Genomic DNA, 17,104 nt, shown 5'->3' on the forward strand with positions numbered 1-17,104 from the left:
CTTTGCAAAAACAAAAGCATTCCCAGCATAATATCTCTGGCATCTCTGGTTTTGTTATGAATGTATCTTCTGTTTTACTTTGCTACAAATTAGTAGCATTTCTCTAGAATTTCTCCTTTTTTGTACTCGTAGAACATCCTTTCCAACATGCAGTCAAATTGTAACCTGTGTTCCTGCTGTGCACGGAACAATTTGTAGCAATGCAGATTTCAGGAGTCACAATCACATTTCAAACCTGTCATGATTTTCTTTAAAACTGACATTATAAAGAGAGGACAGGAACTGAATTTAGCAAGCTTTACAAATTGTAAGGTTGTTTTGCGCTGACTCCCAGGGTCACTGAATTTCATGCAGGTCTTGATTCCTTGTCAGTTCCAGGACTAAAAGCTCCATGACCTGTGCTCTTATATAAATTGACTGACCGCTTCCTTCAGTCACACTCCCTTGTTCATTTATGCAAGGTTTTGTATAGGGTCAAGGCAATTCAAAGGCCAATTTTTTCCAGGAGCTGAGGGTGAACAGTGCATATCCATTAGCGCTGTTATGCACTGATGACTGCAGTTTCAGCAAAACAAAACAAAAAAAGATTTAAAACAGTTTATATCTGATGGCCTCAGAACGTCTGTGCAATCCAATTCTTTTCAGGGCTGATCAAGATAGATATTTTTTTCCCAAGACTGCTTGCTACCCAAGCAGCTCAGTGGAGAAGGTGCAGGGTTTTATTGCAGCACTCGCCACACAGAAGGGTTTCTAGACTGTAAAAATCAAGTGAATATACAGCGCTCCCTTGTTCTGTCACGATTTGATCATTCACATTCTTGTATTTGTAAGGTATACAGTGAAATACTGAGGTAGCTCTGTATAAAGCCTCTCCTGTTTTTTTAATGATACAGGTACTTGTGCTCTAATGAGTGACGACTCAAAACACATTTCACGTCACACCTTCTTTGTTTCAGATTACCACCATAACCAATTAATTCACACTACAGTATATCTAGCCTTTTAGAGGCCTATTACCTGAATAACTCTTCACTATGCTCGATTCTACTACAGCACCAAATATAAAAGTGTTACTTACTACTAATTTAAAAACTTTCCCAACCCCTTGGCAGTTTTTATTTTAATTAGGCACGGAACATCAGTGATGTTGTTTGTGGAGACAGTGATGATCACAGCAAGCACATGTGAAACGCATCACCTTTTTAAGGCTTCCTGGGGGATACAGCCATGTTGCAATACAATTTTCTGTACATTGCGAGTTAAGTAAAGCACTTACGCAAGAGTAGACAGAAAATCTCCCTGTATTTTACCTTCAAGCTCAACTATAAAAGATCCTTGAACAATACTATGTCTATATAGAGGACACTTGAAATTGTATGGCAGACATTCAAGATCAGGTTTTACTGTGGCAAGGACAGCTTTGCCACGTTACTGAACAAACAGTTAATTTTTATTGTACTTTACCCAAAGTGATGCTTGACTTACGAGAATCATAAAATACATATGAGCAACCTGTTTCACGCCAATATCTTAAGAGAGCCAGGTCTCTTTCAGGCAAAAAGTCACATGATCACACAACACTGCAGCTACAAGGTTAAAGTCACTGGCACATTTCACCAAGGTGTTTATATAAGCTTTCAAATTTCAGATCGGGCCAGAGTCAAATCAAAGGATTTCACAAAGTGACTCATGTATTGTTTAAAGACATTCCCTAATGCCCATGCTCTGCTCTGCTCTGCTCTGTTCCCCTATATATGGTCTACATTTGTGAGCTAGGATCTTTGAAGCAAACACAGGATGACTGGACCTCACCTTGAATCAAGTCTGTGTGTAACGGAGATATCAAAAGAAGGTCCTTTTCACAAAATCACACTGCAGTCTCAGCAGCCGCTTGCTGAGTAGGCAGAATATGTACCTGAAGCTAACAATCAAAAGAAAACTGAGGGCAGTTGTCAGCAACTGTAGTAACTGAATATGGCTCTATTTAAAAAGTCCAAACGGTTAACTGTACAGTAGCTGCATTCCTGAGCGCACAGCTCTCACAAAGGCAGTTAACTTCATGCATTCCATGAGTTTCATATCTCAAACTTGTGTTTCTTATTACTGAATGGGAAACTTAACAAGCCCAGCCTACACAGAAACCACATTAACCTGACAAACTTCTGCTGTAATCACTGACCTGTTGCTTTTCAAAGAAAAAAAACTGCCTTCCAGCTCATTAATAGCATTAAAAACTAATAAAGACAAATCCCTTAATACTTTGTAATCAGTGGTGTTGCTATTTCAAAGTGTGGTTTCTTTGTTTCTAAAATAAGAACAAGCTGGCATAAAAACGCATTAAAAATGTCAGCAGTTCAGTCATCAATCAGACTTTACACTGAAAGTATTCCAATAACTGACCTGTTACCATTATTTTAATAACCAAATGCTTTCAGCGTATTAACAGCTAGACATTTTACCATAGAAACTTGAATTAACTTTGCACCACACACACACAGTTAGGTCTTACCTTAATTAAATGTGTTATTATTCAACTTAGATGTATGGTTTATGGTGAAATTGGGAAACGTGGTGGTCTCAGCTTTATTTGTCTGCATCGTAGAGCTTTGAGAGGGAAGCATGCCTGACTGTAGCATGTGCAATACTGCTATCCCTCGCATTCCAGGAGTACTAAACACCACACACAAGATATACTGCATGCAAATACACTATTAAAAAAATACTTTAACTTCACAAACTCACCCTCTGATGTAGTCAGATGCTCTCCCACAGACACAGACATAGCCCCGAATACCAAAGACAGAAAAACTAGCCTTGTAGCCATGATGCCAGCTCCTGCAATTGACAGACAGAAAAATGTTAACTTCACCAAGCATACTGTACACATACATGATTCACCCCATATATGAAACATGAAGTAAAGTTCATAACACAAAAAAACGAAACATTATTACACTGTATTATGGATTGTAATCTTTCTTTTAAAATGCTATTTATAAAATCCCAGTTTTGCAACAGAATTATTACAGCATTCAGTACCAAGGGTTTCTAAGGCTTGAGTAATTACCCTAAAAATTACCTACCTTCAAATTACCATTTTTTAAATGAGTTATACAGATAATTAGAACAGAACCATAAGCTTTTGCATAACAAATCAAAACAAAAAATTGATTTTAGTAAATGCATATCCCTTGCAAAAGATAATATAACATAGTGACCAGGAGATCTATACTACATTCCTATTTATGTATATTAAAATGATCGTGTTTAATAATTTAATTTATGTATTATTAATTGATCCATGTAACTGAATGATGTTACTCTACATTAGTACATGTAGGGGCTCCTTTACCCAGATGAGATGTACCTTCAGTAAAACTGGAAAACCAGACTGGACATGACCCTTCATCAAGGAATATTCGTATGAATAAATCAGGACTTGAGCATGAATGGAAGATTAGGCTGCTGGTGCTTCATTGTAATTCAATAGGAAATATTTGATTCATGTGCTGGGTTAAAATATGTAGTCCTCTGGTCCTCATGATTATAAAACATGATTGCTGCTATAGTAGATCCCTTCCTGTACATAGGGGTTATTATCTTAATACAACGATGGCCAAACAATTTGCATCACCCTGTAGAATGAACTCATTTTGCTTCATAAAGTCGAATGAAATCTGATGAATAATGTTATGCTAACATATTGAATTACATACCGTTTTGTAGTTTTCCATATACTTCACGAAAAACTGATAAAAACCAGAAAATGTCTATAGGTATCTCAAAGTGAAAAATAAACTTACGCTATTCAAAAATATGTGTTTTGTATCGCTCTTTTTAATACCATATATTATGAGATTCCAAAACTATTTCATGTCTCACTTAAGTATTGGTTTGCTGATGGGCCACGTTTATTTTAAGCAGTTATTTATTTTATATATATAATTACAATGATTTCTCTCCAGTTGGCTACAGCAGATGCCAGACTGCCAGCCTTCTAATGTACTTCAAATTAAAAGGACACAGTGTACATTTCAATACCAGACTTCAAAAGAATATAAAACCCTGGTTCCAAGTATTACTAAACTGCAATAGACAATCACCATACCGATGGTATGCAAGCTATGAAACCCATAACATAAAGCCAAATAGATGATTAGACAAAATGCATGCAGGACACAGATTATATGAAGACCTCAAACAAATAATAATAAGAGCCTCTCTATACAGCACTATAATTATGATATTCTGGACTGGGAAAGCTGTAGAAGTTTCCTTTTGTCCCAGGATGGAAACTATCTTCTTACCATCAGATATAATCTTGACATCTGCCTGGACTCATACCACAGAGGATACAGCCAGGAAGCACATTGAAAGGACAGCCGGACTTCGCAAGCTCAACCTTAATAACTTGTGTTGAACAATACACTAACCGAGCTTCACAACTGGATAAGCAGGTCTTCTGTACTGTTAAACCAGAACCTCCACTATATCCCTCTAGCCCCCTACAGAGGAAAATCCTCTATACCGAACCAAGAGCCAAAACAGTGGACCGCATTATCCTGGAGAATTCCAGTTCAAGTTATTCTTTCAACTTGTAAGGGTGTCTACATATACCGACATACCACTCCTTTGCTTGTTTTATTTTGATACTAAAGGAATATGAACAACATTTACCTTCAGAACGAGTTGCTTTTTTTTGTTTTACTTTAGAGACAGAGGATACCATGGGTAGGCCATCATCTCTTGAGGATCTGAAGAGCAATATTGGATTTCTGTGAAGGCCCATTCATATGACACGAAAAAAAATGTAACATTTAGTTTTGATACGAACCATTCACACTGCCTGCGATGCGACGGGACGACACTGAAGCGAAATAGGTTTGATGTCTATTTTTGTGATTTTGTCATGCGGCAGCAAGGGCCAGTCAATCAGAGGAGAGCTACCTATCAATCACGCATGCCTGTCACTGGTGTGAAAGGTAGTGTCGCAGCTATAGTTTTAATCACAGGACAAATCACATCACGTCCAGTGTGAATAGGCCTTGACTGGGGAGTAACTGCCTCATATGGGATCATGTGCTGTCCTATTTAAATTTAGACCAGCTAGTCACTGATATGTAAATAGTTTAAACAATCAGACATTTTTATAAGTTTTCTCACATAAAAAAAACAAACAAAAAAAACCAACACCAGTTTCATGTCATATCTTGTCCTAAGCAGGGGAGGACACATTGTTATGGCACTGGTAATAGATGAAGACATTGTAAATAACAGGTGCAGTTCTCTCTCTTCCTCTCAAAACCCACTAATGAAAATAAAATGTATTATAACAGAAGCTTTAGAGAAAATATTTTCTGTGGTGTATTATAGTAAAGTATACTGGGCATAATAATATACAAGGGAGGGATTTTATAGATACTTTGAATACACTCATAAGCTGAAGGCACAACTTGTGTTGTAGTCACACAGTACAGTATATAGCGAGAAAACAATTTAGGATCCTTTAACATTTAGAAATCTAAACTGATATCCCTTTGAATTAGAGGTGTTTTAATTAAACACGTCTCGTGCAAGTGCTATTTGGTCAGGAATCAAATACCTAATATTACTGTATATAGGCAGTTCTAAAAGTCAGAGCCATTATTTCATGAACTGGACAGTACAGCAGCTTAACTACATTCTTCAAAGAGGGTCCATCCTCCAAGGCACATTCGTAACAGATTTGACAAAATAATATTAAATAATATCACAGTCACTGCCTCTGGCGTTGCAGGTCAGGAGCTGAAAATGCAAGCAACCCAGTACAAGTTGTTCCAGTCTAGCATACATTGCGAAAGTCGTGCGACACTGTTCAAATAAATAGCAGGAGTTGAGTTGTGGTTTGCTGCAGCCGAGGGTGTCTGAAGGATAACGTCTATGCATGCAAGGGTGCAAGAATCAAAATAACATTACTTTTGTTAAATGTAAACGTCATCTGTACAATGCATTCTGCTCCGTATATATATATATATAAAATGAAAGGCAGTTTAATCCCATCAGATCCCAACCTTCACTCCCAAAAAGCTTTTCATAATCATACAGTAGCCCCTCGCTAAACCGGACATGTTTGTCTGACATAAGGAGGTGTCGGGTTTAAAAACAATACAATAAAATCGCACACACATACATTTACAGTTCTCGATGTATTTTAAATATAAATCATTGCACTGAAATAACACTAATGTGTTTTGGGTAGGCTACACATTAAATTATGTAAAAATATAAATCTGCACAGTAGGCCTATACAGTATACAGTACAGTAGTAAAATCAAATGAATATCTAGCACACTTTTTTTGTACTTTAGCCTACTGGTAACACAAAATAAATCATGCTGCTGCATTGTATACATTGGTTTACAATGCGAATAAAAGATTATTTTAAATTGAAATTAAATGATTTTAGGGTTTTTCTTATTTTATTTTAATTATTATTTTAAACTTGGCCTACTTAGTAGCCTAGACAGTGTGGAGTAGTGGTTAGGGCTCTGGACTCTTGACCGGAGGGTCATGGGTTCAATCCCAGATAGGGGACACTGCTGCTGTACCTTTGAGCAAGGTACTTTACCTAGATTGCTCCAGTAAAAACCCAACTGTATAAACAGGTAATTGTATGTAAAAATAATGTGATATCTTGTAACAATTGTAAGTCGCCCTGGATAAGGGCATCTGCTAAAAAATAAATAATAATAATAATAATAATAATTAACACACAATAGATCCTGGTCCTATACAGATGCTCAGAATGAGCTGGAGGGGTTAGTGGCACATGTGTGCAGTCTATTGCTCCCAACATGCTGGGAAAACCAGAAATGTCACAGAAATTTGTTTTCAAGGCTTGTAAGGACACCCTGACTTTAGTGAAAATTAGGTACTTGGGTGTTAGCCTCAAAAATGCATTGAGCACAACTGGCAACGGATGAGAAAAAGCGGACTGGGAAATGCCAGCAACAATTGCGACTGTTTAAAATGTGCTTTCAAAAGTTCTTAACAAATTGATGCAATTGTAAGTGTCGCAATTGTCAGCAGCTTTAGTACATCCCATTATAATACTTGTGAACCCTAATTTGCACTATCTCTGCCCCATTTTTGCGAATTTATGCAGGAATGCCCATAATTCCATATTCATCTAAGGTTGAACCACAAAGAAAAACTGCTGCCACAAAGCATTCCCTAAAAAGTCGCTAACAGCATGTATAGCAGGGCAATTGCCCTGCACATGGGGAAATTAGTTGGTGTAAATTATATGTGGAAACGGGTTTGTTTTGTGTGTTTTTTGAAGTTGTTCATTTTGATTAAATTATTGTTTACAGACAGGCGCTCTGTTGAGACTTGCTGCCTGCTAGGTTTGGTTGACAGAAAGGGCAGCAAGTGATTGGGCGGGTCTCGAGTGCGTGTCCGTCAGCATAAAAACATCCGGTGGGGATCGTTCTGGGCGACTGCAACGCCATGCTACACAGAGGACCGCTGCATATACTCAGGAGGAGTGTGTCCGCTCTGCAGGAACTACAGCTACGCAACCCTTAAACTGCAACACAATGCTTGTGAAGGCAATGCCCAGCCAAGCCGTATGAAGAAGCAGGAGTTGTCATAAGAATACCAGCTCATAAGTAGGTTAGTTTAGGGGATATTGATCCCAAGTAATGTATAGCGAGGGTTACGTAGTGGAGCAGGTTCCTGGAGCGGGACGCCTTGTTCAGTAAGGCTAGCGCGCTCGCCCTGTGTGGCACCTTTTACTTGTAGTTTTTGTACAGTCTCCTGTATGTGTCCTCTGTGCGCTACCATCGTTGGTAGCGGCACATGACCCATTTGTTTACTTTTTGTGTGTGAATAAATCCTGCACGCCTGAGCGGTGTTTCAACTCCAACTCTCATGTCTCTCTGTCTTGCATATCAGCGGTTACCCACACGCATGACACGAGTGCCCGACTATTGCGACAGGGGCACCACTTTAGTACATCTTCTGCTTAGTTTGCTATTATGGGTATTATTATTATTCGTTTATTTGGCAGACACCTTTATCCAACTGGCCCTTACACATTGGTAAATCCTGTGTCCACTTGAAATCATACCCTTAAGAGTGCTGATTGACATAATAAGCAGTGGGGGGGTTGGAAACAGGGCACGCACGAGTGAGAAGGTCACACATTGATCATTGAGGGTTCTTTGTCATCTTGCTGACAAGTCTGCTGTGGCTTTGAAGAACTTTATAACACATGTCCAGTTCAAGTGTTATTTACTTCACTGTGTCACTCCTCATTATGCTGGCTCTGGTTATACGCGCGCACGCACGCACGCACGCACGCACGCACGCACGCACGCACGCACGCACGCACCAAGTAGAGAGTTATAATGCACAGTATCCACAGATTAAACGTATTCCATTATCTTTTAATCAAAGTCCCACCTACTGTTTAGTATGTCTCCTGGTGATAATGACATGCTCTTCTACACTCGTATGGCTTGAAGAGAGGTTGACTTATTGCTCCAATTAGAAGGCAAATCCAGTAAAGCTGCTTCCACTCTCTGGGAGCAAAGTTTATTGTTCAAGTCTTTGCAGATCTTGATTGACAGTTTCATTTTTGTTTCTGGGATTTGCTTTTCTGCCATGAATATCTATTTCATACATCACTGATGTTCTGCTAAACGCCCAGGTGTAAGAATGCTTTCTAGCCTGCTCAGAACCTTCTCAGTTTTCCAATAATGAAGAAAAACTAGAATTAGCTAGCGCTAGCAGAGGGTTAAAAGATGGCCACTTTCGCCACTGGATTTGACTGTCATCTGTACCAGTACCAAAAACTGAAGGGAACTGACCCACAATTGCTCAAGGCAATTAAACTGTTGGATCATTTCAATAGTTCAGTATTTAAGATACTGTGTGAAGCAAAACAAATGTGAACCATTGTTTGATTTAATCAAGTCTAAAAATGTGTCTGAAGATACATTTGATACATTAGATATACAGTAGTAATGCAAGACTCTGACCAACTATTGTTTAAAACCTTCGACATGTGCAGTAGCCTATCAGTTCCCGGGAATCATTATAATCTCTTATTTTTGTTTACCCATGATAAGAAAAACAAACAACAACAAAACAAAAACTACAGTCTAAAAAAAAGAGAGTCTCGCCTGTGTACAATAACCCTGGCTTGTTTATACAGAAATTGGCAACCATCAATCCCTGGAGTAAGCAGAACCGTCAAAAACATGCACTGGGTTAAAGGTATACTCTTCCTGGTGCACACAGTAATTGGATACTCTAGTTGGATGCAACCATGCATAGCACTCTGGGATTAGATTTTCAACATGTAGTGCGATTCAATGCACTCCCCCCCCCCCCCCCCCAATACAAAACGGCTGTAACCTGTAACTAAAGTGGATCCTACAATTTAAGACAACTGGCTGTTACAGATGGGGACGGGCATAATAAGGCAGCATTTTTTGGGGCGATTTGTTTTTAAATCAAGTCAGAAGTCTGTCCACTACCAGCCCAAAGAATAGATAATCGCTGCATATACTACATGAGGGTGGATTGTTATGTGTACTCTGGGGCCTCAATTTCCTGTTCAGTAAAGAGCCTCATCATGTGCTTCTATGGAAAAACAATGTAGCCTTCAATGGCTCTACCAATCAGATTCCAGTACTGTACAACGTAGACCACTGTGATCTATTTCTACAGTATGTAGAACTGCACCTCATACCAAAAGACCATGTGGTTCCCAAAATATAGTTTTTGACAGCCCAACCAATTAAATATCAGTAGTCTGAAAAAGTCAAGAACTTTATTAATCACCTGGTTTTGTAAATCACGCACAAGTACTAAGCCGGCAAAGCACAGTTTCACCATCCATAGAATATAAATCTTAAATATGCTTGTTGGACTGGTTACCAGCTTGCAGTACAGTTTGAAAAAGATCTCTCATTAGACAACATGGAGAAACTGTACTGTTCTGTCAACAACAGTCATTTAGGCCTATACACAATACATGCAATACATTTTAAGGAAACTACATTAAAATAAATGTATTTTTCTCTATACATTTTCTCAACAGTATGACATCAAAATCAACTCTTGCTGAAGACCAGCAATGGATTGCAATTGATTTGTAGCAGTCCCGTTGAAGACTGTGACAGCTCTATATTGGATAGGTGATTGTGCTCTTGCAGGTTCACAAAGCTTTCAGAACACGCCACTCCCTAGTTATGGAAAGAAAATGAAGTACAGTTTTATACACTCATGAGGAATATCCTTTTATAACTTCCCTTGACGCTGCACATCTCTAGAAGTAATTTGGTCATTCCTCATTTGTGGCATAGTTACTCACAGCATTTCATTTTGGACGCTTAACAGCTGTGCTCTGTCCAGAGGCAGACAAACCTGCCTATTTATCATTGCACTTGGGGTGGAGTGCTCAGTTTTGATTTCTGATTGGCTAAAAACTGGCTTCACAGCTTTTCCAGCAGAAAGATCTTCAAGGGAAACATTGCCTGGCAACATGGATGCTAATCAATAATAGGTAAACATGTTTCAGACCTCATCCTGCTGATTTACGCATAACACACCCTCTCTCCACATCCCATTCTGGCAGCTTTCACTGTTACAGAGCTCATGCAGATTTTGAAATTGTGCAGGTCAACCTGCGACTTTAACAACTCCTGAGTGGTTTAATTCCTGGATTTACCAAGCTGCTTGGGGGGGGGGGGGGGGGGGTTACCAATTGAATTCAGGAGTGCAGAGAAAATGACGCTTCACGTTGACATGGTTTGAGATTTTGTGCTTCAAAAACAGGGTAAATTCATCACAAAGCGGTTTGTTTTTCCTTCTTTGTATCCTGTCTATTTGTATGGTTTCTTTAAAGCAAGTACTTATATGGATTGGCAGCAGGCGGTCACATGTAATGGATGCTCCAATCAGAGGCCTGAACAGAACTCTCAAATTCCAAAGCAGAGGGCGTCAGTTGAGACTTATATTGAACTTAAGCTCTGTAGAGTCGAGGAGCGGTATCATAATTTTAGCCGTGGTATAACCGTGTAATAGTTTAAACCTGTTATTTAAAGGCTCTATCGCCTGTCTGTACTGAACATGTGAATTAAGTGTATTAAATACGTTGCATTGAGAAACTGGGGCAGATACTAGTTGAAATGAGCACTGCAGTTTTGCAATGCAAGCACCCCAAACTGATCCCCATATACGAAATGCAAATCCTCCAATATTCTGACTGCTGTCCTGAATGGTATATTTTGCTTATGAGTAGAACAACAACATGTTCAGAAGCAGCTTTTGCAATAGCTGGATATCTAAAGCATTCCCACTGAAACAAAACAAAATAGCAAATTCAAGGGTGAATAATAAAACAAAAAGACATTTAAATACGACTAATGCTTGCACAAGGAACAATCTTTACATTTCAACAGGAAATATCAATCTTTACATTCCTGTGATGGAAGCCTTACCATAATAAAGTCTGCTTCCAGATGTAATATTATCTTATAATATTATCTTGTTATCCAATTCTAGTTCCCATCCACACTAATTAGCATGAGGATAACATCTGACATAATACAGTATAACTTTACTTGTTTCTTGTGATTCACAATACAGCCAGAGAAACCCAGAATAAATCTCCCCCTTGGAACAAGACATTAGAGCCAAACTTTACACATTATGTCTCAATATGTAATGTTAAGCTCTCAGAGGCACAGATACAGTTATAAATATGTCAACACAGAAATTATAAAACCTGTGGCTTCTGTTTATAAGGCATCCTTATTAGTTTTAACTCCTTAATGACCAAGCAGGTAGTGAGTACACTCCCTAAGAAGTGATTCATTGAAGTTGAGTTTATTTCTAGGCCAAGTCAGTGACTGAAGCCTGTTCAACTTTTATGTTTTGGGTTTAACCAGAATTGTATTTATATTATATATTATATATATATATATATATATATATATATATATATATATATATATATATATATATACACTCCTTTTGTTGGTGGCTGAGGGAAAGGGTTCAGCTTCCAGAAAGATAAACTCTAACCCCTGTTTTGAGACCGTACTACACTGTACAGTCGCACTGTTAAATGATATAATTTGATGACCCACATACCAGTCTATTCTACATTTGGATTCTGGTTAAGGTGTATGCTGTATAAATTAGGTTTTTACACTACAGTGATGCACAAAAGTGTGTTGGAGAGATACGGTCATCAAGACTTGCCTAGTTCAGATAATGGTCAGCCACAAACACCTTTCACAGGGAATCATGCTGTGAAAAACTGCATTGAGCAAAAAGAAACTGTATATTAAATAAATCTGACTGGTCCTTGTGGGAACTGATACATCTTGACTTTAACCACAAGAACATTAGCCTTAACATGATCTCAAAATAGTACTGACTAGCAGCTAACAAAACCAATGCTGAGAAATAAATCAGGCCAGCAATCTTATTTTAGTGTAAAAAAGATCCCTGGTGATTTTTTTGTGATCCCTAGACAAAATAAATACATTCTGACAAGCAATGTTAGCACACCTAATAATGAGAAGCTTGCTCTTGTAAAAGTATATTTTCATATTGAAAAAACATTACAGAAACTTTATTGGCATGTAAACATGAGTTAATTAGGACCTTTCAAACTTGATTGGTCTCAGACCATCTCTATGTTTTTTGAAGAGCCGGTCCGTAAGAAGTAAGTAAAAAAGTAAACACCTTTCATTTGAAAAAGTTGAAACATCACATGATGTATACCAAACCAACCCATGGGACCACCTGTTTATTGCAATGCAACTGAAAGCAGGAACTATATTTAAGTACTCTATAATGTTTGCCCTTTAACGTGACCTCCACAGATTTATGTCACAATAATTTGCTTGTAATTTGTTTTATATTTTTCGGTTGAATGGCTTTTGAGAACATAAAACCAAATTAAAAAAATAACAGTAATTAGAAAAATAAACTGACTGGTTCCCTTAAATAAGGGAATATATTTTGCATTTAGACTGAGAACAAAGTTGGTAAATCTTGGTGCTGAGATCTGAATAGTAGCAGTAAGAATTTACTTTGACTGGTCCCCCTGGCAACCAAGACAACTTTTTTTTGGAAAGTGACACTGAGGTCATTTTTTCGCACTGCAGATCCACAGCAATGCCACCAGACCTATAGTGCCGGAAGGACAACACAGATCTGGCGGCTCCGCTGCAGAGCCACAGGCGCCCTATCGGCCACAGGGGTCGCTGATGCGCGGTGAGCCGCGGATTCCCCTGCCGACCTAAGCCCTCCCTACCAATTGTGCGCCGCCCCCTAGGAACTCCCGGTCACGGTCAGCTGTGACATAGCCTAGATTCGAACCTGCAATCTCCAGGCTATAGGGCACATCCTGCGCGGAGCGCCTTTACTGGATGCGCCACTCGGGAGCCCCCTCTGAGGTAATTCTCAACTCCTGTAGCGTTGCTTTCATGTTTCTATATAAATGATTATCTGGAGAACTACGGCAGTGATACTTAATCACCTAATTAGTGAGACAGTTGATTGGACACTGGATTAGGAGTGATTTCAGCTGTTGAAAGCTATAAAGAAAATCACAGAAAAAAAACAATATGCCACATCTGTCGAGAGCAGCGCCTTCGTGCAATCGGCATGTTGGAGGCTGGACTAGAGCAGCGTAATGGTGTGGCTCATCGTCTTGGGTGCTCACAGCCAGCAATTTCAAACCTGGCAAGATGGTATAACCAGAAACACTCTGTCAATGACAGGCCACAAACTGGGAGACCAAGAATCACAACACCTGGTCAACATCGACAGATCATTTTTCGATCACATCTAGTGAATTTTATCCAAATATAAGTGATACGTTTCTTTTGATACACAAATATACGTGAAAAGTTTATTTTATATATATATATATATATATATATATATATATATATATATTTTTTTTTTTTTCACGGTAAATAAGTAGTTACTGGTTCTGTTTTCCACAAACGTGTACTTTGCATTTATTGTGCTTTTTAATTCCTACAGTACAGTAACTGTTCTTTACTACACTTTGCTCTGCTTTTACCACAGTAAAGTTTTATTAGAGTAACTTTGTTCCACCAACAGAACCTTATTCCCGTTTGTAATTATACAAAATATACTGTCATGCTGTAATCACAATAAATAAAATCAAATAATCATAGAAGTGCTTTTCTGGTGGTTTAGACTTTGCACAGTAGTCAAACATTAACTTTCATTCTGTTGCTTTTCAGGTATGAAGCAGGATACTTTAAATCAAATCTCAGCATTTAGTGAACTTTAAATCAAATAAAATCACTCAGCATTTAGTGAAATGATACATGTGAAGGAGGCAAGCAACCCTGTAGCAAGTTTTAAGAACTTTGTTAAAAAATGGTTTAATAAACTAAATAAATAACCATTCAGTCTTACTTCAAAAGGCCACAAACACTCATGCATGGTACACTACAGTATGTGCCAAGTTTCAATGAGTCATGAGTCCAAACAAAGTACAAGAAACGCTTGAAATAATAAATGTGATCTTTGATCTGCCTGCAACAGTAATACGGTGCTCTTTAAATGTAACACTAGTATAGGGTAGCAGGTCTTACAGGTACTTAAAAAGGACTCTTGATCGGCAGGACCTGATAACTTTAACCTGTCAGCACAGAAACACAGAGGTGGTGAATAAGAAAGGGGACCACATTTAGATAATAAACCACGTGTTAATTGTTAAAATGTTAAATAGTGATAGAGAATTGTACGACAGACCTGTGACAGGTGCAGTAGTCAATCCCTGAATTCGCAGAGCACAGTCCACGCAGTATTGTTCATATAACTAACTCAGCGTAGGTATTTTAAAGGGGACATCACACGTTGGCAAGTCATTATGATCTATCTCCCCACCCGATCAAAAGACTGGGACTAAAGCAATGTTCATGCCCGGGTAACAGTGGTTACTAAAGCAAAAAATGATTTTGTTGGGCTCCAGTCAATTCAATTCCGGTTCATGCCCCACTGTCCTTATGACTACTTAACAGTGCCGATGCAAAGCAAAAGCCAAAGCAAAAGCCACTTGTTTGTCCGCAACACTTCTGATGGGATGTTACTGATGATCATTTGCTTTGCAAGCTGCATTTTATTAGATCTCACGTGTGTGATTGTGAAAAGGCTAATACAACCCTTGTCTGCTTCAAGACAGGCACGGGTTAAAAAATAAAAAAATATCAACTTCAACGCCCAGAAATGCCCCAGCTGCTGCATCTCTGCTTATTATTTATTCATTGAAAAGGCCCAATTCATGTTTAGACACAACATTGACTTTCATTTCCATAGCTTTTGTACCAGCTTCATTAGTTACAATACTTTTTTTTTTTTTTTTTTTTAAATACACATTTCATAAAATAAAAACCACACAAAGCAGTCAGTGTCGTGCAAACCCAACTGACCCTTGCCATATCTCTGGCTTGTTATCACAATCTGATGCAACAAGGACTATTCACACGTTTTATCTTGCACTTTATTTAAAGATGTTATTTTAAGTGTTCTGTAAACTCACTCTAAGATTAGAGAGTGTGTTGAAACACAAGACAGACGCCAAACCCCTTTTAGAAAACAGACAATACAAACAAAAAAAAAAAGTAATTTACACTTTGTAATAAAAAGTTTTGAAATTCACACCTGTTGGGTTTTTTTTGTTGGTGTTTTTTTAGGTTTTCTTTCAAGTTTTCGACAAAATTCTGTTCACAGATTGTCATAAATACAAAGCAGCAACAATTATCTGGCTGACAATCAAAAACACTCAAGAGCTTTGCTGTTTTGATGTCACTGTTGCCGAAAGTCAAAAGAGACACTGTTTGGGAGGGAGAACACATGTTTTATTGTAGCATATGGTAAGTATATTGTAATTATTTTTTTATTTCTTAGCAGACGCCCTTATCCATGGCAATTTACAATTGTTACAAGATATCACACTATTTTTACATTCAATTACACATTTATACAGGTGGGTTTATACTGAAGCAATCTAGGTAAAGTACCTTGCCCAAGTGTCCCCACCTGGGATTGAACCCGCAACCCTCTGGTTAAGAGTTCAGAGCCCTAACCACTACCCCATACTGCTGCAATAACAACTGAAAGTTTACATGAGGGTATAGCACAACACAGAAAACAGGTGTACAAAATGTGGAACAGCATTCAATGGTGAGTAACAAGCATAATGTATTCTTTCCTTTTATCAGTAACTGCTAAATGGTCAAATGGCATAGTAATGGCAGCTGGCTATATTTTTAACCATTGCTTAAAATGTTTGATTAGACTGTTCATTATGATTTTTTTTTTTTAATCAGTTTATATAGCATTTCTATAAAAGGAAGGGCAGTACGGATAACTTTTCTGGTCAGAAGAGTAGTAAACTGTTTTTTAATTGCTATTTCGAACTTGTTTCTTGAAAGGAGATGAATGTTGGGGCAAAATACAGTAGCAAAAAAAAAATTGTATTTGTTATTGTTTTACTGTGATACGAATAGTGTTTCAACTTTATAAAATATACAGGACACTAAACATAAATAACTAGAGACAAATTCATAATCATACTGTTTTGTTTTTTCGAATTGTACAATTAAATCAAGCCTCCAGGAGGATATTCAAACAAGCTACGATGTACTCTGTGTGGTTTTATATAGAAACGTAATAAATTATCAACAGGTTTTACAACAAACCAAGACTGAATGATTTACAGGCTCACTAAAACCAGTCAATTTGTGTTTTATTCCAGACTTTTCAACAACCTTGCAATTGTGCTAAGTACTCTTAATTGATAAGAAACGCAACGTTTGTATAGGAACTATCTTAGAAGCATACTGCCTCTGGCACTCCCGTGTGTTACGGAGGCAAAACTGTCACCCTGCTGGCCAGGGGACACCTGCAGGGCTGCACTACCTCTAGAGGCCGGGAGCTCACTGACATCCGCTCTCAAGTTCCTGGGTGTAAAAGAGGAAGCTGGCTTGGTCGTGGGATCTGAGGACGCCCACTGAACCCTCAGGTCTCCTGAGCTGTGTGGGGATTTGCTACG

The 17,104-nt window shown here is 38.3% G+C and overlaps 1 protein-coding gene across 4 annotated transcripts in view; it reads right to left on the reverse strand.

Moving 5' to 3' along the window:
• Positions 1 to 17,104, reverse strand: part of LOC117962288 (growth hormone receptor) — a 76,297-nt gene that overhangs the window by 31,107 nt on the left and 28,086 nt on the right. For all 4 annotated transcript variants that reach the window (XM_059007827.1, XM_059007823.1, XM_059007825.1 and 1 more), the window contains exon 2: positions 2,743 to 2,835. In XM_059007827.1, coding sequence (XP_058863810.1) covers positions 2,743 to 2,824 — 82 coding nt within the window. In that variant the 5' untranslated portion in view covers positions 2,825 to 2,835. The remainder of the gene's footprint in view (positions 1 to 2,742; positions 2,836 to 17,104) is intronic.

This window comes from Acipenser ruthenus, chromosome 1 (genome assembly GCF_902713425.1).
Source record: "Acipenser ruthenus chromosome 1, fAciRut3.2 maternal haplotype, whole genome shotgun sequence".
In the NCBI taxonomy this organism is placed as follows: Eukaryota; Metazoa; Chordata; class Actinopteri; order Acipenseriformes; family Acipenseridae; genus Acipenser; species Acipenser ruthenus.